Source organism: Halictus rubicundus, chromosome 5, assembly GCF_050948215.1.
Source record: "Halictus rubicundus isolate RS-2024b chromosome 5, iyHalRubi1_principal, whole genome shotgun sequence".
NCBI lineage: Eukaryota > Metazoa > Arthropoda > Insecta > Hymenoptera > Halictidae > Halictus > Halictus rubicundus.
This window is the reverse complement of record NC_135153.1, coordinates 13,040,388-13,067,458: the sequence shown is the minus strand read 5'-3', so window position 1 is coordinate 13,067,458 and position 27,071 is coordinate 13,040,388. Positions and strand designations below refer to the sequence as shown.

Genomic DNA, 27,071 nt, shown 5'->3' with positions numbered 1-27,071 from the left:
ATCTGGAACGGATTATCTGCAACGGTTCCGTCGGACAACGCGACTCGACTACCCGCCCGGAATATCGCATCCATCGACGTACCCGCCAGTCGAACCGCTCTACCCGAGACACCGTGCGCGCTCGCGAAATTAGACGCGATCCGATCGACCGGCAAACTCTACCGGTAACCGATACCCGACGCGGATTTTCCACGCGGATGAACAGGCCGGACTTGTGCACCCAGCGACCCGCACCGACCCGCGCAGATCCGCCTCGATACTGCTCTGCACGCGGAACTTTGCTTTTCTTACGTTCTCCATGCACAGCGAGCCGAAGTTGCAATAACATTTCTAATTTTTGTGTGAAAAAAGGTAATACGGTAGAGCTTAGAGGATTTTTATGCCATTTTCAATTTTTATAGGCAAATTTGGAGGAAGTGGAATCAAATTTTCAGTGGTGGAACAGAAGTAAATAGAAATTGTTCTATATTCTAGTATTTTTTGAAAAACTCTCGGAAGCAATAAATGCATAAATGAAACGAACTCTTTTGAGATGTTAGAAGGATTAAAATGGTTTGAAGGGCGCACTTAATTACAGTGGTTTCTCTATATATGTCGCCAAGGCCTGGATGATAAACGTCGCGGAATTATCCCCACTACCGCGGGGTATGCCACGCGAGGGGCCATTAAGCTCGGAAGGCCTTGAACGCCGAGGAGTGTAAACATAACACGGCTCGTGTACGTCTGCTGGACGCTAAACAACATCAAGACCCGTGTTGCTGACATAAATCGAGAATTCACTGTAGTTGCAAAAGCACTCTCTTCCGCCAACTTGTTAAAAATTGTCTCGCGGTTACGTTTTCGCAATTGTCTCACCGAACATAACGCTGGACATGATCCACCCGTGCAATAAACGTAACAAGCTTTTCATCCCAGTTTTCACGACATTTCGAGCTAATTCCCGTACTTTATGGGAATGGTCCGCACATCGCTGTGTATCGAACCTCAGTCGTGCGTCTTCGCTTTCTTTCCTCGCGACCCATCCGAGGGCTTATGGGATTTTTATTGCGTACGTGTCTCGCGTGTTTACGCCCTTCGAACGACCGAAAGACGAGACCAGATTCCCCACAGTCCCTGCGTGGATGATGTATTCAAATGGGGTGCTGCTCTCCAAGCTGTGCACCCAAATCACATAGAACCACCGCTGTGCCATTCGATAGCTCATCAAGGAGATACCTTTTGTGGCAAGTTCCGAACCTCCGGGCTGATTGGGAGGGTAGTTACAGGGTAGAATCGGATTATCGGTTTTTTATCCGGTTCCCCCATTTAATTTAACGCGAACATTCTCAGGAAAATCCGACGCATTGTTTCCGTCCGGATACGTGTTACAAAAAATTCTTTTACAATTTTTTTCGCTTGAAATTCTGACCGTGAAACGTTTTCACCGTATCCGTTGCCGCGTCCATTGGGCTGAGAACATTTTTCTGAGACGCGCGAGTCACGGGGTAAAGACGTACAGCCATTATCGTGCTATCCACGGCAAGGGAAATGTTCCGGATGGAAATTAAACCGTGTTGTCGAGGGCCGGGGCGAGCATCTTCGCCGGGCCGGTGGTTAACGAAAAATTATTGAAAAAGTTGCGGAGAAACGGACCCGGCTAGAGGCCGGAGGCCATAAAACCCGGCGGCGAATGAAATGTGGCGTCGAGAGGCTCACGGGAAAGCTGCGCGGACCGGCACCAATGTACGTCGCGCCACGCGCCCTGTCCAAATGACGGAGAAAAAAATAAAAACGCTCCCGTTCATTATCCGGGAGCCCTCTCCGTCTGTAAATCAATTTGCGAAATTGATGAATGCGAGAACGATCGTCATCGTTCACGCAGGAGTTCGTTACCGGATCGAAAAACGAGATTTCGGATCAGCGAGCAGCCGCGAGCGCGCTCGGGCAAAGAACGCCCGAGAATGAGTAATTAATCGTACGCTATCCGAAAAACGTGCACGCCTGAAACCGAAATTTTTTTTTAACGACGAACGTGTGTTCCCTTTACCCGTGTACACTGACCCGAGTGGGCGTGGCATGGTTTTGATTTCAATTTAGCTGGAACGCCGCCCGTGGAGCCGGTTGCGATTTCGTCTTGGGGTTGTCGAGATCGAAAGGAGCAAAATTACGATCAATTCACAGATCTCTACAGTCGGTGTACAGAGTATTCGCACACCTTTTAAAAAGAAAGAATTTTTTCCAAATTGGAGCACTCGGCTCGAATTTTATGGAGACGTTGGAAGGATTAATTTACTAAGTAATGCAGAAATACTTTCTTTTTAAATTGCTATTAATTGCGAAAGAAAAAGTAAATTACTTGTGTATTACTTAGTAAATTAATCCTTCTAACACCTCCAAAAAATTCAAGTCGTGTGGTCTAATTTTAAAAAAGTTATTTGTTTCTAAAGAGTCTCGATCAATTCTGCTTGACAGAGGTCCGATAAAAACGTGTTGCCTCTTTCACTACTTTGAATAAATTGAAGGTAACAGAACTGTGTTCATTAATTCCTCTAACTGCCATAAATGCGTCAAATTCGCAGTCCAACGGTCACCGAGCAATGCATAAATATTCCAGCTGTACTCTTTTATTAGCAGCATATTTCTGCACAATAAAAATCGCGAGAGACGGGAGCCGCATTTGCGCGGAAATTTGGGTCGGCTGAAAAATAGCATAACCGTATTTTTAGCGGTGATAATCGCGTGGCCATCGGAGACTGAAAAATCAACAATTTGGGAAACAATTTACCATCGCGGTTCGAGAGAACTTGGCGACTCGAGGAAAGCGGGAACGGTCGCACGAGCTCGCAGCGCGACAAACTTAGGCACGCTAGCAGTTTTATCGCTCAAGGGTGTAGTTTCCGGGCGGAGTTCCGTGTGTACGGTTTTTCCGCGCGGGCTGCAGGAATCCTAACTTAATCCGAACACTTCGCAACCCGTCGGCTATGAAACGGTAAACAGAATTTCCTTTAGCCCCTGCGCGGGCCGCTCTCTTTTCACGGAGACGCGTGGGAAAACTTTATTTCCTGCGAAACGGACGCGAGTTGCCGTTCCCCGTTCTCCCGGCCCAACGACCGGACAATTTTCAGCGAGGTAACTGGAAATTTCGATCCAGCCGCCGCCTCAGCCGCCGACGTTACGGCAAACGGGGAAAATTCGATTCGAGGGTTTTCCGCTCGCGAAACGGATCCGTTCGCGCGTCGCTTAAAGTCTGCCGCGCCCGTGATAGTCGTCGAATTTATTGCGGGCGGATCTTCCTGGCGAGAATTCGCAGGAATTCGCTGGGAAAGCCGACGTTACCGACGCAGCGGCACGGCCGGTGCGCGCCGCCTGCCAGTTTTTGCGGTACAGAGACAATTATATTAGCGAGTTTACCCGGCGGATCGATACTGCACAGCCACTGAGTCAAGGTGAGCGCTTTCTCGCGCGCTCTCTCTCTCTCTCTCTCTCTTTCTCCCTGTCTTCTTTCCCGATCCCGTTCGCGTCTCCGTCGTTCTAGCGCCGCTCCGCCTCGCCCCGAAGCGACGCGACGCCCTTCCCTTTCTTCCCGGTTCTATCAATCTTTCTCAAGCCTTCCCCCCTTGTGTCCCTTCCCACGCCCTCTCGTTCTACTCGTTCGCACAGCTCCGATCGCCGGTCGAGACTCGGACGCGGATTACCTGTATCTCGGGCGCAGACCGTCGCGTCGACGTATCGGCGATTTATCGCGCGCGAGAACGGCACAGCTTCTAGCGATTCGCTATTATTGGTCGGCGAGGTTGTAGGTCGCGATTATCCGGCTCGCGGATCGATCCCCTTTTCTTCCACGTCGCGTGTCACCGTACACCCTCCTCTCCCCACCCCACTCACCCTCCTATGCCTCTTCCTATCCGGTGCGTATCCACCCTCGAACGATTTCGGACCTCTTTCTTCCCCTACTCGAAACGCCAATTTTATCTTCGATCCCCTGGCTTCCTCGCTTCCAGCCGACACGTCTTCGCACTTTCTCCGCCCCGCGCAACCTGTTACCCGCTCCCCTTTTCCTCGAACCATCGCGATACGCTCGCAATTTACACGACGGCGGCCCGACAATACGCTAGAAATGAAAAACCAACTGCCTTGTCTGGCCTCGAGAACTCCGCTGCCCTTTTAGACGGTAATTAAAACGAGGAACGAACCTGTCCGGGACAACGCTATTCGGATAGTAGAGTGGTTCTCAGCACAGGAGGATCTCTCTCATTACTGGACAGCGGATCTTTTATTAAAATTTTCAAAAAATGCTAGGATATAGACTTCGATAGAATTCAGTACGATTTTTATTCATTTCAGATCTACAAAGGCTATTTACCACCGAAAATATGATTTCATTCCGCTTTCTTACAATTTGCCTACAAAAATTGAAAACTGCATAAACGCCCGATCTCATTGCGCTCCCGATCCAACCTCGTTGCATTTTGTTCACGGTGGGGGAATATGTATAGCTTACTGGACATGCTAATTTCGCGTAGGTGTTGCTAGTCGTGTCGCGATTGTTTCTTCGTTTTGCTATACGTACATATTGATCGCGACTTAGATTCAATAGTGGGGGAGTTATAGATGGGAAATGTTATGCGATTGATTGGACACATTGTTCATTGCAAAAACCTCGGGTCTCGCCTGAAATTCCGGTCCCGTTCTCGTGCAACGTTCTTACTGCGCTTGCTCTCACTATTTCCGATAATAGGTGCCAACGTTCGGATTACACTCCGTGGAAATTCACAACAAGACGTAACAACAAATGCTCACTACAGCTCTGTCAGAATCAGCTGGTGTAATACGCGACCTCCGACCACCTTGAAAAGTGAAGGTTTCCATAATTTGTTAATTAGGTCTTTGACTGTTACAAGGAGAACATTGTCATATTAAATTTATACCAGGTGTTCGACTAGAGGTGGGAGAAAATTTACGGGGTGGTTCTCTAAGACAATATGAGACGAAAATGAAGAGTAGAAAAAATCCGCCTGAAATGCGGCAACCAGACCGACACAGGTGTACGTTGCTTACATGATAAAGGCGCGCGACAGTCAAAGGGGGTCCTCGCTCGCACCCAGTGGCTAGGCTTTGACGTCACACACTTTCACCAATAACACGGCTAGAACCGAAAATGCGTGTGGAATGACTCAATCGAACGGTTTACGCGCCGAATTCTTGCCAGGTGACTTCTTGCGAGGCACGCGGAGTATCAGTCGCTTGATACTGTGACGTACGCGACGTACACCTCTGTTGGCCGGGTTGCCGCATTTTAGGCGAATTTTTAATTCTTGATAACTACGAAATGAAGCCGAAATCACAATTTTTCTACTCTTCATTTTCGTCTTATATTGGCATGAAGAACCACCCCTCAAATTTTCTCCCACCTGTAGTCGAGCACTCAGTAATGATCGGCTCTACATCCATTGAATGTTACAATAAATTTGCTAAAAATTACGTTTGGTCTTCTGGACAACCGTTCAACTAAGTTTGAACACAGTTTCGTAACATTCAATTGCTTGTTGGAAGTCAGTAGTCTGTAATTCGGATGATAATGGTTCGGTTATGAGTTGATAGAACTGACAGTAAACAACCATTTATAAACAACGCGCAGCCAAGCGAGGTTCGGCATTGTCGATTCGGAGTGTAGTATCATCGTCACACAGAGAAGACCTCCCGGTCACGTGTCGTGGAGCGAGGGTAGAACAGTAGCAGCAAGTGGAAAGAGTGGAAACAGCGCAGCCAATCGAACGAGGCTCGATTCATTTACCTGTTCCACTTGCGAAGTCTCGGCCCGGCAGCGTGTTGGTCGTGTGGGCGCGTCGGCTGGGCCGTGTGCCAGCGCGCGCGCGGACGGCAACGGCATCTCCTCGTAATCCAACCGATTACTATTGTAGTTCTCGTTTTCAGCGTGGCGACCGGTCGCAATTCGTTTTCGATAATTGAAATGGATTTCGCGGTGCACGCGTCCGGGATGCGCGCGCTATTGTTTCATAGAAATTGCGCGGGTCCATGGCCGGGAAACGCGTCCAATAATAAAATGATGTTTCGCGAGCCTCGATAGAATAAATTTGTTTATTAGTTTAATACGCGTCGGGCGGCACGCCGGTAGATAGGAGTGGTCGTAGCGTTTACACGTCTCCGGGACTCGCTCGTTGCTAACGTCCCGCGATACCGCAACCGTAAATAATTAATTAACCGTTGCTACTTCCTCTCGCTCGAGTTTCCTCTTCCTGTTTGGTAAAGCACGGCGGAAACCGTTTTCATTTGCGAATCGAGTTACGCGAACGCGGAGAAATGAACAAAAAAAAAAAAAAAAGAGAAAACGCACGCGGAAACAGGAACGTTCCAGCATTTTTCCGAGAGAGCTACTCCCGGCCTCTATCTCTGTCGACTTTTCCGGCGAGATGCACCGGCACCGACGAGTTTTCCATCTCTGATTCCGGCGAGATGCAGCCGCGGCGAGGGACGCATCTTTTCGAAAACCGCTGATTCATCCGGCCGGCTTGGCCCGGCCCGGCCCGGCACAATAATCTATCTCATTCAGCTTTTCAACCTGAAAACGTCTACTTAGAATGAAGTCATTGATTTCAGATACGAGACAGGTTATTTATAACGGGGAGCCTTCTGCTCGCGATCCCCCCCCCCACCCGTCCTCTCCCCATGTCTCTCTTTCTCCCGATGGATGTGCGGATCTAACGCGCCTGCGAAAGAATGCGGATGCCCGGAGAACTCCGATATTTCCTCGTGCGGCAACCTTTCGTTACCGTTAGCCGACGTCTCGTCTATTTCGTGCCTTGCGCCTCGCGTTCCAGCAAAAACACGAGCACCGGAGTGCGCGGCGATAATCCTCTGGAAATAACACACCCTCGGACGGGAAACAATCTTGCAGTCACGAGTCAGTGTAGAGAAGCTTTAATCGGAACCGTTCAATATTTCTACCGGGCTTTATTATTATTGTGCTTTTCTTTGTGTTCTTGTCCGCGCCTACCATTTTCGTGAGAATGAAAGTCCTTTGCATTCGCACGTGGACTCCTTGGTACTCTGCACGGCCTTTTGCGTTCTTGATCCCCTTGAAATAGTAGAACTCTTTTGCATTCCTAGAAGGCCCTTTGTGTACCCTTTGGAGGACCTCTTTTGCAATTCTACGGGAGGACCCTTAAAGAGAGTTGTAGTGGTTCTTTTTAGTCTGAAACACCCTTCTGGAAATTGGAGGCCCTTGTATTCTCCAGACACCCTTTATTAGAACCGGTTGTAGAATTTTTATGTCTTTACCATTCCTGGTACTTTTCTTGATCATAGGCAACTTTTTCTTCCCTAGAGATCCTTACGGAGAGGTGTGTGTCTTTCCCTGCATTCTAAGTACCCCAGGAAAGGGTTGCCCTTTCACATTCCTACAGAGACCCTAACCACAATCCCACCCCTTTTTATAGGAATTTCAAACACCAACCTTTTTCTTGTATTCTTATCATTCTTGGTTTATATTTGGCCTGGAAGGGTATTTTCCTGAACACCCTCCACTTTTGTGCTCTTTGAACCCTACATAAGCGACCCTTGCATTCTCCGGGCACCTTCCTTACAGGACCCTTGTACGTATGTGACCCCCACATATCATGAAAGACCTTCACAGAGGAATATTTTTTCTTTACAATTCTCGGAGGACCTTGGCCCATTGTTAACCTTGAAGCACCAGTCCTTGAATCCTAGGAATTTTCTCCATTGCCTTTATAAACCTGTAAACTGATCAACAATCAAGTGCTCACCTTGAAAATGAGACAAATGCAACTAGAATTCGGAAATTGAGAAAAATCCAGAGCGGTCAACCCATCCTACACCGTACCGCAAACGTCGCTCGCTTAACCTCGATTACCATCCGCCTAACTGCATCTCGAAGCAGCCACAGACTACCACGAATATATTAGGATAACTTTCTGCAGCAGCTCTCGCAGACGTATAACGATTCCAGAGCCATAGAAATTTTGCAAAATGAACCGAACAAGATGAAACGGATAGAATTTCCTTGACGCATCGTAAGACGCTCCTCATTTATCCTCGAAATGAAAGTTTGCTCGGAGGGAACGTTTTCCTTTCGTCCGTGCCCCGAGTGCCTATCAGTCGGACCCGATTTACGATGTTTTCGCGTAGCGGTTCCCTCTCACGGGGAATTCTCAGTTAATTAATGGCACGCCAAACGATCCTCTTCAAGAAACGCCGGCACGTACGTCTTGCGAATTCTATTCCGCTTTCAAGCTGGAGCTCCAATGATCACGCTGGCGAACACTTATTCTTTCAATCTTCCTCATTCCGTTTAATTCCGGGCGATTCGCGGCCCGTATCAAATCAAATCTGGCCAGAAATTTCAAACAATAGAGCGCGCGCCGAAATCCGCGATACAAATGGGACCGGGGAGATGGAAAATCAAGAATAACAAAATTGCGTTGGAGGCTTCATTTTCGAGAAAATTGACTGCGGATTTGATGCGTGTACCACCGAATTGAATAATGGAAAGTTAAAACAGTAGCGAGATTAAATAAATTTAAAATGATCAATACGTTATTCCCAATTTATTAAAATTATATTTTGTTTCTGTTTCCCCAATGCAGAGAATTTTTCGGCAGTTTATACATTACAGGAAGTAGTATCGGCCGGCCATGGCCAGACGCTTCACCAGACTTCTGTTCAATATTTGCTGAATCTTCGGATCCATTTTTCTCGGAAAATGAAGCGCCTAACACAGATTTGCTAGTCTTGATTTTCGTTTTATTTTTGGGGTTACTGAATTTTGGGGACGCGGGTATCGGACCGCGTTTAGGCGAGCGTCCGAGGTGTACCGGGGACATAAACTCGTTTGGACAGCGGCGCGATCAACAAATTATCGCGGGCTCGTTGGAAAAAGGTGGTAAGCGACGGGCTAAACGGCTAAACGAGGCGGTCAACTTTCACAAGAGGAGAACGGGAACGCGTTAAGTGCTCTCTTTTCGATCGATTAATATCGTTACCGGACAGCTCCGACAGTTTTTATCCGAGACGGCGAAAATTATCGTCGTGTACGCGCGAAAACGGGAGCAACCGGTGGAAGCGCGGACTGTTTTCGAAACGTCGTCGAGTCGTTCGACGTTCGACGTTTATCGGAATCGCATCGTTCCGTCGCGCGATCGCTGGCATCATTCTTGCTTCTTGCTGAGCGAACTCTGCCAGAACGACTCTTTTACATCCATAGCTCCGCTGCAGCTCACGGCACCGTGAATAATTTTTATACCCCGAACATATTTCTGCAGTTTAACGGACGACTCGCGCGCGCGCCACGTCCGTTCTCTCCAAATAACAATCAGCTAGAAAAATTGTCCCGTGACAAACACCTGTTTATCTCTGCCTCCGGTCGCTTCACAGCCGTCTTTTTGCAACTTCATCTCTCTCTCTCTCCCTCTCTCTCTCTCTCTCTCTCTCTCTCTCTCTCTCTCTCTCTCTCTCTCTTAGCTTCAAACGCGAAACTTCGTGTGTAATTCAAACAAACACAACAGCTTTTAGCGGATAAAATGCGAGTTGTTTTATTTATTTGAAATAAGCTTCCCGTGTGTTTTCGTTTCGTTTTATGAAATAAAAGTTTATAAATCTCCCGACGCCGAGGACGCGTCCGAAAACGCGTAAAAAAGCGTGGCAATATTCGCTGTCACCTGTGCGCTTCAAGCTGCGGACAAAATTTCAACATTCGCGATTCCATTCTTCAGCAGTTTGTTCAATTTCCGGCGGCTTCGTTCTCGCTTTTACTAATTCAACGAATCGGCCGTTCCTGTCTGTGATACGAACTCGTGGTGGCGGGCGACATGCTGGTGCATCGTTGCTGCCGGTTTTTACGATGACACTTTTATGGCCGCGGAATATTATAACCTTTCGATGTTATTGGTACACCGGCGGACTATCAACGGCTGATTCCGAGTCGCCACGAACCGTACGCTCGCAACGAATCGTTCTGCGCTAAAGACGACGAAGTAATAATAGCAATGCAATAGCTGGACAGAAAAATTGCATTAACTGCAACAAACAGAGAATATATTAACACTTTTCAATTCTTGACATCTTTTCTCTGCTAAAACGGCTACTCATTTTTGTCATAAATGCAAATTGTCACAAAATAGAAATCGTTTGGATCGATTACAATCGGCAGAAAATATATTAAAATTTCTATCTTTAACGATTTCAAAAAATTGAACCTAGTATATCGACGTCCTCGGATAAGAACAATTTACAGTTTTTAATTGCGCCAAGTCGTTTTTCCACTCCTGTACTCTTTTTGACCAGTTTTCCACTCGCTACCCCTCCATGCTCACGGTTTCATAGGTTCCTTTACAGTCGCTTATTAGACGTTCTAAATTGCAATTCCGCATAAATTGCAATTCCTTCGTCGTCATACCCCCGAATATTCGGCAAAGTAATAATAAAAGTAGGTTGTGCTAAAAGCAGGTTTTTTCGCGAATCGCGCACGAATATTTTCCGGTGTCCTTCCGCGCGAAGCCCTGGCAAAGAAAGTTCACGAAAACGGCGTACGTCCCTCTTGCCCGCACGGTTTTAGTACTATTTTATGAGGCACATTTTCTTCGAGACCTACTAACCCATATCCCTAAAAAGCCAAATGTGACGTTTAGCCCGTACGGGAGACGGTTCCCGATATATCGATCGGCCCGGTGAAATTTAAAGAATTGATTGGCCGGGATCGCGGCGAAATATCAGAGAAAATCCAGGGCCGGTCCGGGACTGGCACGAATCAAGGAATTCGATGACAGTCTGCCAAAAAATCTCGCGCGCAGATATTCCAACGATCTCTTACAACTAGAATAGAAAGAACTAAAATGATCACCGTCAAATCGACCTTTCCAAACTTCTTGCGTACAATTTCGTACGTACAACATTATCACATCGCTATTTATCTTTACGACTTTTCATATAGTATGTATACAATGTATTTTTCAGTATTTATTTCTCGTTTTATATTATTAAATTTGTTTTTATTTAACCATTTGAGTCTCGAGCAGCGCCATCGCGCTGCTGAGATTTTGTGTCGAAAAGACCCAGCACATTTCGAACGCTATGGACAATGGAACGATGACAGTGCAGTCACTGACTGTCGAAGCAGCGCGCTCAACTCTACTGACGCACTTACATCACATAGCTGCACTTTTAAATGTAAATAATACAATTAAACATCTTGTATTTCAGTGTTATCGCGCCGCTTAGGCCTCTTCGCAATCGATAAAGACAAGCGCTATCGCGCTGTTCGGCGTTTTTCGACCATGTTTTTTCAATGACCCCTTGGACTCAAACGGTTAATAAATCACTAAACACTTGAGTATTTTACCAGTAAATTGCACCATTTTTGTATGAATAACATGAAAAAAATATTGTATATAGGAGGGAAATATTCTAGCTCGGAAGAAATGTTTCGTTTTGGAGTTGAAGTAACTTCGAGTGCAAAGAGTTAACAATAACCTTTTTTAAGGACCGGTCATTTTGACCGTGCACGGTAGGAACAGGTATACAAGAAGTGTCGGTAGGTTTAGTGTTAAATTGTCAAAGGGTCTCTGAAAGCCCAGCAACGAGCTTCTTTGTCCCCGTTCGACCCCGAATTCTATAGCCTGGAATTACACGTCGGAAAGCAGATATCCCGCTAAATTTTAACACAATCACTCACCCGCGACAATTCCGGCCCGAAAAGAACGGTGACGGTGACTTCGCCGAAAGTTCCAACACTCTCGAAACTATGTTTCGGCGCCGCCTGAAAACTTCGGGAAACCGCGCGGGGATTTTGTTAAAATTCAGAGAAACTGCGCGAAGTATTCCTTGCCCCGAATTCGTTACTCGATTTCCCGAAACTTCCAAACGAATCTGGACGGCTCCGCTCTCTAATTTGTCAAAATATTCGAGTCGATTCCGTTCCCGCGGAACGGGACGAATAAACATTCGCGGGTAAATTCGACGGGACAAAGAACGTTCGAGGCGTTCGCAAAAACGCCCGTGCCCGTACACGTTGAAGCGCCGGGCGTTGAATACCGTTCACGGCCGGTTACTTTGACCGTATTAACAAAGGATTATTCGAGGGAACCGGGGAGCACGTTTCGAGAGTTCGGCATGCCCGAAGGCGCGCGTTTTTTCGCCGTTGCGTTCCCGTTTTTATCGGGGCCGTTTAATCGAGGTACGGGTCTCGTTTCTCGTTTCCCCACTCGAAAAGAGTATAACCTCGAGTTTCGCGTTCTGCCCGCCGCATTACCGCAAAATAATTCCGCTCGGGCGGCCCGGCCGGCTCGTCGGGACGCCCTGCTCCAGGGCCATTCGATTCATAACGTCCGAGTTAACCGCGCCCGGCGAAACTTACTCGTTTCATCTATTTTTCCGCTGCATATTCATTAGACTCATAACGCGCCGCGCCGGACGTTCCCGGTATAATCGGCGTGTTCGTTATCGGATGCACTCCGGGGGCCGGCGCAACGGCGCACCGGCGCGCATCGTTCGCGAAAATTCCGCCGAGAGCATCCACCGTCCCCGGAAACAAATTAAAAAATATTCACTTCCCAGCGATACATAATACAAACAACATATTCCGCGCATTGTTCGACAATTCTCTTTTCTATTCTACCAATTTGAACGCCATTGAACGACACCGAGCAACGAGTTCATTCGAGACCTCGTTGAACCACGTTCGATATATTTCGAGCGTGCTCGGCCCGCCGCGTAAACGCAATTTCGAATTAATTATGAAACGCATGATTTCATTACAAGCGCGCGTATCTTGAATAAAAATCGGGCCGAAACAGCGTTGCGGACTTTTGTGCGACATACACATTTTCCGGAGGTCAATATTGCAATCTCTCTTATCAGAAATCAGTAGTATGCACACGGTCGCATTAAGCGAACGGTATTCGCAGTTGTTTATACATAACGCAATCATGAGCCATCGTTTTCGATCCGCGCTTCCTTTTCGAGAAGTCGAGCTTGAAAGTTCGTTGGGCTCGCTAGTATTCATGGTAAGTGGAATTTGTTGGTTTTGATCAGACGCGACGGGAAACAGTATGCGGCAGCCACTGAATTTTCAAACTCCATTTCCTCGGAAACGTGCCCGCCAACCTAGAAAATAATATTCGTTTTTGTTCGCTTAGTTTTGCAAATGGAATCGCTCCATGTTCTTGTGTAGTCATCGGGAAGTAGGTATATGTACAATAAACAAAAACTTCCTTCTTTCACGAACAAATTCGACAGAAAAGTTTTGATCACCGTGAATACAAGTAAATTGTACTGCAGGGGGTTAATCTGACGTACTCGAATCAATTTAAAAATACTCCTCAGAGTCAGTCTTGTTCCGATATAAGGCGACGATGTTTGTTCTGAAATAAGGAAATCCCCTCTTCATCTGAAGTTGTCCGCTCGAAACCGCTTAGTGCCAGAACGAGAGGGTATATTGTATCCTTTTTCGAGCAAAGATATCACTGCTCGCGTGTTCTCTCTCGACCGCATAGCACCCTTGATTCGAAATACGGCGAATGCCGGCCCGGTTCGCCTTATATCGGAACAAGACTGTGCAGCGTACCGACGTGGGGTCCGAGGGGTTAAAAAGACGATGTACGCAAACATGAGCGGAAGGTCGCAGCATTCAGGGTTGCGGGTGAGGGTGAAAGTGAACGCGACATAAAGCCCGAATTACAAAGAAGGGTGTGAGAGTTAATCCACTGACCTCGGTGTCGTTCCACCACATGTGCAGCCTGTAATTCCTGAGCACGGAGGGGTGCTCGTTGATGTGGTCGACGGCGAGCTTCACCGACGGCATGACGCCGCGTCCGATGTGGCTCTCGGGCACGTGGTTGCCGTAGGGGAAGAACCCAGCGATGTAGACGTCTCGTCTCTTCACTCCACCCAGGTTGATGGGTTTCTGCGCGGCACAGGTGGCGATCGCGTCCACGAAGAGCAGGACGCCGCACAGGTAACGCCAGGTAAACAACAGCGAAGACCAGCGGCGTCTCCTCCCGAGCCTCCGGGGGTTGGTTTTCAGCGTCGTCGTCATCTTCGCTTCTCGACGCCGCCCTCTGGGACTCCTAGAACCTCTCGACCGGGCCCTTCGCGATCGGCTTTCTCGCCCGAACAGCTGTCGCTCGCGCTAATCTCGCCCTAATCTCGGCCAGGGGTACTTCGTACTATCTCATCGCGGTCGCGCGAGCCACGACGTTCTAATGGCGTCCTAGGTTTAATTGACTATAATCCGCTCGCCGACTAGGATGCGAGCATTCTCCGCCGGCCTGGTCCGCTTCGACAACCCATCTTCTTTTATAGTTAATTCGATTGATTACCAGCGAAACGGTTCGCGCACGAAACGACCGGGAACGCTTCCGATGGCGGAGCGGGGAACGATAGCGCGCGCCAGGCGCATTCGACGGACTCGCAGATTAGGGGACACGCGAGAAGCGTAACGGAGAACGTCCCTTCCGATCCTAGGGCTTGTCAACGCTGCCGATCGCGACTTCCTCCAGCTCCGATTCTCATCGCGCGACAACGCTCGCCGTCGATCCTCGCTCAACGAACCTCGATCTTCGGACTGGACCTGCAACAGAGATCGGGGACCATTAGTCGGGGACCTAGATCTTTAAACTTGATTAATATCAACAGACTGCGGATCTTTGTGCGAAATCAAAATTCCAGAGAACAGGAGCCAGGTAGATATTTCATTCTTTCTATTTGAACAAGTTGAAAATAGTACAAGGGTATCCTTAAATTATTTTCTTGTTATCGTGACGGGGGCTTAAGAACAGAATTTGATAAATATGTCTGTTATTAATTTGCTTTAGAAATGATGAAATTATATTTCTATTGCAGTCAATATTTAGGGAGAACGGGTGGGTATTATGTTTTCCTAGTACATTGTCAGCGACAAAGAAACGGATCGCAGTGGGAGGGGTTAATTTGATTACCGTTTTCAATTACACCTACTCATTTTTATCGCATAAAATCCGCAGTCCAAACACGGGTCTTCGCAATCCTGAGGCTGCATCCGCATTTGTTACAACACCACGTTGTTTTATTGCCGCAGAAACGCACGAAGTTCATGAATTTAGTAGCTGGCTGGGGAGCCAAATTAGAATGGGTCGTTCATCAGCCGTTCCCTGTATGGTACAGCCCGGAATAAAATAATAATAACGAGATACCCTCGATAAGCCCATTCCACGCTCCCGAGGCCTTTCCTCCGTCGACGCAAGCCCGGAAGATAAAACCGCGAAGCCCCGGGGCCGCGAAATTGTCTCGTACAACGCATGAGTAACAGTAATGAAGATTCCCCCAGTAGCCGGGAGCCCATTTACGTGGCGGCAGCGTTTACATCGGCACGGTTTCCGTTCTCGCGAGAACGCGTCTTCTTCCCCGTTCTCGCTGGAAGTTGGCTGACTAATTCCAATATGAAGCAGCGGCTTCTAAGGCTGCAATCTCCGCGGATGGAACAGCGGCAGAGCTAACATTGTGATTTGAAGCCAAACAACTCGCGCGGCGGTCGTCGGTCGCCTAAGTTTGTCACGGGGATCTCTTTGAACGAGCGGAACCAACTTTTCCTCTCTCTCTCTCTCTCTCTCTCTCTCTCTCTGACAAACGAGAAGCTAAAGATTACAGAGCACGAGGGATCCGAAGCGAGTAGAATAATTTTCGAGACGGGATAAAACGATCGGGGATCGGACTATTCATTTTCCCGTGGACGTTGAAAGGCACACTGTCTGCAAAGCGTTTCCGGTTTCGCGGTGCTCCCCCTCCTCCCTTCCTCCTTGACCCGTGTCTGAATCCCAAGGAAAAGGGAAGAATAATACGCTCGCGAGTGATCTTCTTCTTCAGCATGTGCAACACTTCGCTTGCCACGTTGGTCATGACTGGACTGCGGATTTTATGCAATTATGACAAAAATGAGTAGGTGTAGATCAAAACAGTCAAAAGATTAAAAGAGTTTAACAATGTCGATACACAATTTTTAACATATAAAAATTACTGATGAGCAAAATAAATTTTTACTTAGCTCCTATAGATTGCAATTGATGTATAAAAATTGTATTTTGCATAAAGATCCGGATGTCCAGTCATGACGGACACAATTATTTTATCGAACTTGACTACAATCCCTTAGGTTCTCCCATTAACACGTTGACTACCATGTCACCCATTATTCGACCAGGTTTTAAAATGAATTTTTACGTTAATATGTTCATTGTACCGATTAAGATCTGTAAAATGCAACAAAGTTGGAGGACTACTCAATACCATACATTTAATTTTTTTCAATTTTTATTCCATTAAATAACTCACCTTGATTTTATGGAATTTTTGACGTTTCTCAAATGTTCGCGAAAATCTACGATAACGTTACAAAAATCATTGACTGACCCACGTTTCTCAAAACGTACCCTATAAAAACTATAACTAGCGTAATTTTGATTATATTGCCTCGAAGAAAATCACACATGCACTCCGGACACCGATGAATACGTGCGCCAAATCGCAGTGCAGAGGGTACAATAGTTTCCCTGAAAAAATTCCTGAAAGCGGTAAGAGTCCCGAAAACCGGAATAGTAGAGATTGCACTTCACGCAGAGAAATTGTGTTTTTAAGGGTCGGGAAAATTTTTGTCGACAAAAGAATGACATAGAAAATCGCGGACTGCTTCGTCAGAGAGATCTAGGCCCAATTCGCGGCGGATTCAAAGAGAGTAGCGGCGCGAGGGAAGACAAGGAAAGCGCGGTTTCGGGGCGAAACCGCTGCGGGGGTGTAGTTGAGGCAAAACCACGTAAGACGGATTCAATGTTCCCGATGCGATTAAAACGCGGCGAGTCTGCTCGGTTTCCGGAATAGCCTTTGGCGCAGCGTGTTCCATCTCAAGCTTCTGCGGGCGAGAAAACGGTTTTTCGTCGTGTGCACGAACGAAACGGACGCGCAAACAGCGTCGTTAACGTTTTGGGCCCGGTTTTTCCCATTATTTTTACGGGCGACGGCGACACCGTGCTCGTCGAGCTTATTAGGAGAACCGTGCCGGAAAACTTTTTACCGTGGTCTCCACGGTTAAACGCTCGTAACGAGGTTTTTTCATTACTGGTAAGTGGTGTTCGATACAACGAACGCGGCGTGGCGCGGCGAGCGTCTCCGTCCGACCATTTATCGAGTAATACTACCGATTACGAGCGGGTCCCGTGTCGGTGCCACTTGCGAGACCATCGTCGGACGTTCCCCGGATGCAAAGAATCCTGTTTCTCGCGCTAAACGACCCTGCCGACTCGTTCTCTGCTATTGTTCGCGTCCCGAGGCGTTGCGAGTTCTTTCCCGGTTATAGTGTTCGCGAGTAGGGTGTTTAAGACGTTTTGCTTCTTGCTCGCGACTGCTCGTAGACACCGGATCTCAAAAGAAAAATTTTCTTCGTCGATCGGAAGAAGCAGGAACCAAATACACAAATATCTTCCTAGGTTCAAAAATTGTATGGAGTTGAAAATAATATGTCGACAAATTTTTGTCACCTCATCAGTTTTTTAAATTTTACCTACTCATTTTTCCTCATGTACATTATACTCGTAACGTAGGTAATTTACTGCATTGTCCCACCGAATCGATGAACAATGTTTAACACTATAAGTGCCAGCAGAGCAGCCCAAGAAATTCCATAAAATCGAAGTTATTTATTTAATGAAATATGGATTGAAAAGTTGAGGTGTGTTCCACCAAGTGCTTGTTCAACCTTCCTTTTAATTAGCGTGAAAATTCACTTTTGCGTCCGAACAAATAATTCTGTCTCCCGTTTCACGGCACTCAATCTGCTGAGGGGTAATTTCAACCCCCCGCCACACACCGCACGCCCAATAAACAAAAATACACGTGAAGTATTTTCTTTATTTAACAATAAAAATTGCCAACATCCCGAGGGAATATTCCGCTTGCCCAAGGAATAGGGATGATCCAGGGGTTCAAAATGAAAAAGACACACGGGGTGTCTTCCGTTGCGAGTCGGTCAATTTGAAAATTGCCAACATCTCGAGTAAACATCACGTTCGCCGAAAGAACAGGGGCTCCAAGGTGATCTAGTCGCGAGAAAGATAAGAGGGTGTCTTCCGGTGGTGAGAGTACCGAGGGGCGAGTCGGTCAATTTAAAAATGGCCAGCGTGCCGAGCACCCAGTACACGAAACGTGGACCAGTGTTTGCACCCTGGAGCAAGCATCCTCAAGAGTCCAGCGCTAGATCTATGAGTGGTTTGCGGGCCGAGCTTGCGATGGGGATGGGAGGGCAGGCTCGAGTGGTGCAAGAGCTGCCAAACATGCTAAACGTCCGTCCGTCGATTCCGCGCGGCACGATCGTTCATCCTCTGACAAATTCGATCCCGTGGCTGGCCCTTGTAACCATCGTTCCAGTCTGTAACAGGTCCGGGCACGCGTTAGCGTGTCGGGACCAGCGCGCGTCTTATCGTCCGCGACACAAGTGTCTCTGGATGCGGGCCGTTGTTCGGGAACCGTTACCGACAGCTCCATTGTAATCGGGTGCTTAACGTTTAGAGGTTCCAGACACTTAACTTTACGATCATCCCGAACTTCATCGACTGGAGTGTTCCGGTCAAGCACGGAGCTTCGGGGAAACTGATCTCGAAACTGCTCTATCCGCTCTTGTCCTCTCTTACCTGCCGCGCAATCCAGACTCCCGCCGTCTTCGCCTACCTGGGTGTCCAGGCCTCGTCGGAATGTGGGACCTCGTTCCACCGCGACGGAGAACTTCGTTACTGCGCATTAACGACGCGAACTATCCTCGGTCACCGATCGCTCGGTTTGCCTGTTCCGACGCTGATTGCGTCGCGGTATATCCTCCTCAGAAACAGCAGATTCGTTGTGTAATCAAGGGCCCGGGATAGTCATGTGACGTTTTGATTAATAATTTCCGCACTAGATTGAACCTTCCTCTATCGAATCAGCCCTTTACCAGCGAGAAAATATTCTTATATATGGACGAAAACTTGAGGCACGTAAAACCATTTTTTGACGGTAATGTAGTCACTCTACCTTATCGCGAATCTACGAACACCGGGCCCTAAATGCATTTTTGATAAACTCGAGCGGGTGCAATTTCAAACAGTGGAAACAATCCAAGAATATCGGTATTAACCGACGATTGACGTATACCTACCCCTGCCGGAGGGGTTAAAATGACTTTTTTTTATTTATTTCTTCCAGTAATTTACTGCATCGTAAAAATTTTCTCACAGTTTCTAAGTAATTTTATGGGCTAAAATATTTCTGCAGATCACGGTAAAGAATAGAACTCTGATTTTCTGAAAGTACAGTGAATTCTCGATATATGTCAACAACACCCGAGCCGTGTTATGTTTACACTCCTCGGCGTCCGAGGCCTCTCGAGCTTCGTGCCCCCTCACGGTAGTGGGGATAATTCCGCGACGTTTATCATCCAGGCCTTGGCGACATATATAGAGAAATCACTGTTTTATGGCACAAAATAACGTTTCCTCTGCCAGCTTTTCTTTCTGCGATGCAAGAGCATCGAAAATAGAAGCATATCAATATATACAAGTGTTTCATGTTTTTAGATACAAGCGAAGATATTGTTACGGCCATGTAACAATATGAAGTAAAAGAAGCATGAGAAAATCACAAGTTCACCTACGTTCCTTAGGTTACGTTCAAAATGACTCATCTCGGTACATGTAGATATACTACATCAAGATTTTACAACAGAAAGACGAAAAAGAAAACTGCTTTACAGAATTAATTATTTACATATATCAGAAAAAGTCATACAAAATTTTAAGAAACAAAATGTACTGAAAATGAGTAACGATTATAAGAAATACCAAACAAGTCATTTTGACCTCCCTTGGTTGGCCTAGTGTTAAAGATGTTATTTTACAAAATTTATTTACTTGTTAATTTATTTTTAAGAATTCTTCAAGTTAATCCTAAGAACCAGAAGTTATGGGAAAGTGCATTTCGCACAATTTTAATAACTCGAGAGTAACGTGACGTCGTTCAATTCTTCCAACGACTTCACAGTCTCGCATTGGAGCGAACCGAGTTAGGATCCCGTTCGACGCAGTAGCGTACGGGAAGTGGTCCCATAAATTTGCTGGTAGTAATTCGATGTATCTCGATACGATACCGGAAGTTCGCACCTGGTGGGATCTCGTTGATTGGCGTCGGACTTCGAGTTTCCAGAGTGCTGTCGGTGGGTTGCCGATACTCCGCATCCGCGGCAAGTAATTAATCTTCGTTGCCGCGGGACACGTCAAAGGAGCGCATCAGCAAATTATGAATTATTTTCGTGGCGCACGGTTCGCCGATTCCTAAAAGCGGTCGGTCGAACAGCGCCCGGTGCGCGAGAACTCGCCTCGCGGAGAGAGGATGCTTTCGTTCCGAAACGGATCGATAGAGAGTAATTTCGCGGGGTTTCACCGTGTCACTTTATTTCTTACGTATTTAGATTTAACGAGTTCTCGTCGGGACGTGCACACCGGGTGGACCGTTTCGATCTGAACACTCAAACACAAAATGGTCCTTGTGGTACAACAAAGTGTCGTTTCAGGAAAATCTTGAAATCCTCTGAGGACGACTCTTTCGTTGAAGAAAAGAAGTTTCTTGCGATAGACGCTAACAATTTTTATTTTGCATAAAACTCCGCAGTTCGATTGTGAGACTTTTTTTCCAGTTTTTAGTTTCAAGTCTCTGTTTGATCGCGCCACCCGGTATATCCTGGACCATGGATTCAAGGTAGCTAAACCGAAGCCGGATGTTTCTTATCGTTCGTGCGCAGATCGATTCGGCCGGGTGCACACGTGTGCGTGCCAGTGTGTCCACGTAGCGGGCTAGTTCTTGCGGTTGCGGGGATCGGGCGCTTAGGTAATTAGTTGCAGTTCTACTGCTAATTACGCAAAGACACAATTAACGAACCGGGGACACACGAGCGGATCGGCTGGCTCGCCGCTAAACGCAAACAATCCGGGAAGCTTGTCGATCTTTTTGCCGGTATATCGGCCGGTCTGCCTGCGTTCCGGCAATTAACCGCATTCCCCCTTATCTTTCAACTTCTGCTCCCACTACCCGACTCTGTCTTTCTCGGACGGTCAGGTCAGCTCTCTTACTCCGCTTAACAGCTTCTTTAAGAATTCATCCCACTCTTCCCGTGGTCCTTTCTCATCTCGCTGGTAGCAGTCCCGCGGCGGCGGTCTCGCGTTCCCTTATTACTTCTTTTTTCTTTCTCCTTTTCTTTTAAAAGCTTCCGCCCCGCCGTTCCCCGAACCGCCACCCCGATTCCTCGCCTCTTGTCTCACCCGGAGGAATTGACCGTCGCGCGGCCGAATTCCCCTCCTCTCCGCGTTTTCTCGCGCCGCCTCCGCTCGTTCCCGCCGCTGCACGCTCGAGTATCTTTCAAGCCTTTTACTTTCTCTCCTATTTTTCTCTCTCTCTCTCTCTCTCTCTCTCTCTCGTTCTTGTTCTTCTCTTGTACTACTCTTTCCATTTTTGGCTCGCGAGACTCCTTCACGTCCGCCGTTCCCCTGAAGATTCTTAGAAGAGCAAGTGTTTGAACTAGAAGTGTCACGCGAGACGGCGACATTCGAGGCGGCCCGACTCGGCTGGCTCTCTCGGCCGGTTTAAAAACACACCGGAAGTTGAAAAATAAACGTCCCTTCCCGGTGGACGGGAACTCGCGGGAAACTCCTCTCCCGCAACTTTCCTCCGGGCCCGGGAAAGAAGAAAGTTGCCGCCGCGATCAAATCCGCCCCCGCGCCGCCGCCGCCGGTGACTCGGTCGATTCCGCTCGGCAAACGTTTCTCGACGGACGAACATTCGATTCCGGACTGCTCCCACGGACCTCCGCGAACTTGTGCACGACGGGTCACCGAGCCACGGCGCCCATTGGCGTCGAATCCTTGGACCCAGGTGCGCGAGGACCCTTTCGCGCGGAAATATTCGAGCAGCCCGTCCACTTTTGTATCAAAGTCAGCATGAAACTTGGTACGGTTCCGGAAGAAAGGGACGATTGGATTGCGTTCCACGGGACGGCTTGATAGTCCGAGACCGCAGTTGTCGTTGCTATTGGTTCACGTATGTACGTATTTATTTGTTTTTATTGGCTTGTCGCAAATGAAATTCCATTTTATTCCTTTTTTTGACAAATACGAACAGATACAAAATCGAGAAGAGATTAGAGGAATTTAATAATTCTTAAACTTCTGATTCTGAAAATAGAATTGGACAATTTTTAAAATGACTAAACATTTGGGCAGCACATTCTTGTTATTTTCATAAAGTTATGTAAAATGGTCACTTTGAATGCTCTTTAGACCCAGTGGTAGCAGAGAAACCTCAGTTAAAATGTTAATAGTTCACCAGTGAGATAGATAAAAAGAGGATCGGTCAGACCGGAGAGTTAGCATGATCTACCGTGCCATATTTTCGAGGGGTGCGAGGTCTAGGCCGAGGCAAAAACGAGTTCTCGATTACCAAGATCGACCGAGACTGTGACGAACGGCTCGCCGCACCGGAGCCTGATAATTCGCATCTGGGTTAAAAATAATTTTATGCATAGACTTCGAGCGGGATCGAGAACCTAATACTGAGCCGAGAAAGAGCTGGAACGAGGGAACAATGGAGGCCCGGGCTCAGGCTCCGCGTCCTACCTCTACGGCGCAGCTTTAACCCTTAAAGGACCGAAAGCCGGGCGCAGCTGAGCCCTCAATTTCCCGATGTCTGGTTAAAGGTAACAAGTTTCCAACCGGTGCATTCTACTCGGTCTCAAGCTGTCGAACGGCGGTACTGTTTAACTTGGGCTTCTAATTTGTTGACTCCGTCGATTGCATCGTTGCAAACTAAAATGCTTTTGTTCAGATTACACGAATTTAAGACGGTGCTCGTGACGAACGCACGTTCGAAAATGTATACACAATCGATTATATTCAACCCTTTGTTCTCGGTTGGTGACACTGTGTAAACATACCGTTCAATCGTAACAATTGGACTGCGGATTTGAAGCAATTATGTCCCAAAACGGGTACGTACAGTTCGAGGCACTTATTAAAAAATTGAAGGACATGCAGTGATTTCTCTATATATGTCGCCAAGGCCTGGACGATAAACGTCGCGGAATTATCCCCACTACCGCGGGGTATACCCCGTGGGGGCTTAAAACGGGCTTATACACGACGCTGGCAAGACTTATATCGAGAATTCACTGTATTCAGCTCAGTAAGACAATTAAGAGACGAAAGAAATGATTTGGCTCCTGTGTCTCGCAAACATTATTTTCCACGAAGCTCACCAGTCCAGTAATAACGGCCATTTTATTTATCTCAGACTGAGGCAAATCAGTAAAAAAAAAAAAAGTCAGAGCAATCAAGTCCATAAATATTCTCGGTCTTTTCCTCCCAGAGAAAAAATGTGTCGGGTTTCGTGATCTTCGCGTTAACAGTTGGGGGTTGCTGATGCCATGAAAGAACACCTGGAGTATCAAGGGTTGATGAAGTATTCGCGGTACACGTGAACCAGTGGCTCTGTCAACAAGCCGAGCACGAAGGAGTCAGTTTTTCTTGGCCGGATCTGTGATTCGACGGCGGAGCAAACACGTCGGTCGTGTTCCGCCTCGGGTGTTTCGGCGTGGCCTCCAATCCTCCGGCAAGCGGCTCGTAATTTTTCATTAGCATGCGTCGCGGCGCGGTGGTCGTCGTCGGTGTCGACGTCGACGTCGACGAGGGTGTTATCGGCACGCGAGCCTAAACGCGGCGTGGTGCGACGCGGCGGAACTTTCGATGTTTCTTCGTGTTCCACGGTAGTTTGCCCTCCCCGGGTAAGGTGAAAGCGAACGACCTTCTCTTCCCGGCTCGAAAGTAAAGTCCATCGATCAAGCGATGAACCGAAGGGAACACGCCACGCCATGCTACGCCACGCCACGCCACGCCACGCCACGCCACGGCAGACCTAGCCCCCGTGCTCCCTATCAACCAAGCCGACGTCACCGTCGACGGCGCAACTGCCAGCCGGTTATTCCAGCCCGCGACTCACGGTCACCGTTGGCTAGCGTGTTACTAGCTAGTAGCGCGATACAACCGGCAGCCCGAGAATTATGTCACTATGCCAAGGCCCAACCTTGCCGCGACATGGTCGCCGATGAATACTGTATGAGACAACCTTATTACTTCGACCGACGCGGCGGCGTGGCGGCCAACTAAACGATTCCCCGGATCGATCGATTTCTTCGACGTTTTTCACGGCGATTCCATTGTCCCGCCGAAAAGAAACGCTGGCCGGTCCTCATTCTTTCGGTGGCTAACCCCCGGCTGTTCACTCTCTACCCGGGGGTCGTCCAATATCTTCTCTCTTTGCACAGCGGTTTTCACACCCTCTCGGATACCGAAGTTCAAACCATTTTTGCTACCTCGATTCCTGCGGTTTCCTTCGATTTTTTTGCCAGCCATTCCGAAGGCACGCGTTGGTCACCGGAATCGGAATCTTCAGTGAATCCTTGCTGGTCGTCGGCGGTCTGCGTTTGTGGTAAAACGAGTCCGATTTAAAACAGTGGAACAATGTTCGATTACAGGTGGGAGAAAATTTAGGGGGTGGTTCTGCAAGACAATATAAGACGAAAACGAAGAATACAAAAATTGCGATTTCGGCTTCATTTTTGAGTTATTGTCAATTTAAAATCCGCCTGAAATAAGGCAACCCGACCGACAGAGGTGTACGTCGCTTATGACAGTCACATATCAAAGGGGGTCCTCGCTCGCGCCCAATGGTTAGGCTTTGACGTCACACACTCTAAACCAATAATTCGGCTAGAACTGAAAATGCGTGTGGAGTGACGGTTTGTACGCCGAATTCTTGCCAGGCGACTTCTTGCGAGGCACGCGGAGTATCTGTCAATTGATATTGTGACGTACGCGACGTACACCTCTGTTGGCCGGGTTGCCGCATTTTAGGCGGATTTTTAATTGTTAATGACTACGAAATGAAGCCAAAATCGCAATTTTGTTACTCTTCATTCTCGTCTTACATTGTCATGGAGAATCACCCCTTAAATTTTCTCCCACCTGTAATCGAACACTCGGTATCATATACAACTTATTAAGATTATTAACCCTTTGTCCTATGATTTATTTCACTGCTGTGACAACTATTTTGTCTTTGATAATCTCTTGTAAGGAATAGAAAATTTTTATATCGAAAATGAAGACATATTTATTTCGATTTGAAGGAAAAAAATAAGTTCCAAGGGGTTAAAGAGAGAAAGAACCTACTGTTTCGTGCAATTCGACAATTTTTATTTCGCATAAAGATCCGCAGTCCAGTCATCAGTGGCTAGAGCTCATCAAGAAGCGTGTGTGTCAACACCTTCAGATGACGTAGCAGTACGTCGGATGGATAAATATTTCTTTTCCCAGCCTTCAGCAAAGCGTTCAGTTAAGACATCTCTGACTTTTTACTAGACTCTACACAGCCCGAACTCGGCTGACACCAGCTCAAGGCTGACTAAGTAACGGAAGAGTCGAGAAACTGTCGGGACATTTCGGGCTTCTTTATTTTAACGGAAAGTTTACCCGGGAAAGAAATTTGGATGACCCTACAACTTCACGGAGAACCGGCGAACAATCGGAAACTTCGCCGCGAGTGCCGTTACGTAAGAATTATCGATCGACTGAAAGAAAATGAAAGAGTTATCGGTGGTTCGAGGAGTTCCGCGGTGTCTCCGGGACCACGCTCCATCAGTCAAGCCTTGAACCCACACGATCCATCGGGGCGGGCTCCGTTCCCAGGGCGCGGGGCGAAAACTCGCGGAAACGATTTATTGCCGATCGAAGAACAAGGCCTGGGAGCTGTATCGCCGTTCGCGTTAATACAGCAACCGGGGGGGGGGGGGGGGGGATGGTCGACGGAAAGGAGCGCCGGTAAAATTCATGTTATGCATAATCCAATTTTCCAGTCTATCGGCTCCCAGCTCGTAAATTCTCCGCAGATTGGATTACTGGTCCGGGCAGCCAGGCAGATTGTCCGCTTCCGATCTAAATATTGAACATTACAGATAAATTAATGATTGAACCGACGCGCCTCTTCTGCCTGCAGCCAATTGAAAGACATCTCGTGCACGATTTTTTTCGAAGCCGACCGATTTTCGCGCGACCGATCAAATCGGCGAGCCGGTCGAGGGGTGGGGAGATCGCCGAAGGATAGATCGTGATTTAAGATCCATTCTGTTCCGTACAGACACGGAACGGTTGCGTTTCAGTATAGTGATACTCTAATAATACCTTTTTGATTTAGTTCCCGATATGCGTCTCTACTGACACGATCCGATAGTATAAACATTTATATTCGAATGCATTAACACGTTCGCTATCAGCTTGTCTTTCGGTGCTTCGCTATTAAAATGTTTTATGACATGCATCGTACCTCTATAAAATATTGAAAGAATTTAGCAGAAAAAAGCCATAGAGACTCGAAATGTTAGACTTTGGACAACAGAATGTATAAAATTTACCTAAGTTCCGTAAATTCTGAGACCGTGGGCGTCACATATCCGTAACAGTGGTAGCGAACGTGTTAACCAGTTAACTACGTTCAACGTGTATACACGTCAATCCAAAACTCTATTGCGGCGCGGTTGACGTGTGAACTCGTCGTGTACAATAAATAAATTCCCTTTGACTATGAGAACTGAAAATTTCAATAAGATGTAATAAAAATGTCCTTTGGTGGCGTGTTTCCTTTATATCACCAATAAAACTGTTATGTATTCTTTTAAAAAAAAATTGATTTTTCTCTTTGGTATATTGGATATTGTCCGTACAATGTATTACTTTTTACGACCCAGCTTGATTATTTTCTCCAATGCATCTGGTGTTTTCCGAATTGTTTTGTATGCTTTACTGAAATCAACCGAATTTCTTAAAATCATTTTTTTGTATAAGGCCCGGTAAGGTAGAGTGACTACATTACCGTCAAAAAATGGTTTTACGTGCCTCACGTTTTCGTCCTTATATTGGAATATTTTGTCGCTGGTAAAGGGCTCATTCGAAAGAGGAAGGTTC

General features: G+C 47.3%; 1 protein-coding gene across 2 annotated transcripts in view; it reads right to left on the bottom strand.

The window, feature by feature from the left end:
• The window catches only part of Gaba-b-r2 (gamma-aminobutyric acid type B receptor subunit 2), a 168,502-nt gene that overhangs the window by 104,665 nt on the left and 36,766 nt on the right, over positions 1-27,071 (bottom strand). For both annotated transcript variants that reach the window (XM_076788463.1, XM_076788464.1), the window contains exon 2: positions 13,724-14,584. In XM_076788463.1, the coding sequence (XP_076644578.1) occupies positions 13,724-14,050 (327 nt within the window). In that variant the 5' untranslated portion in view covers positions 14,051-14,584. The remainder of the gene's footprint in view (positions 1-13,723; positions 14,585-27,071) is intronic.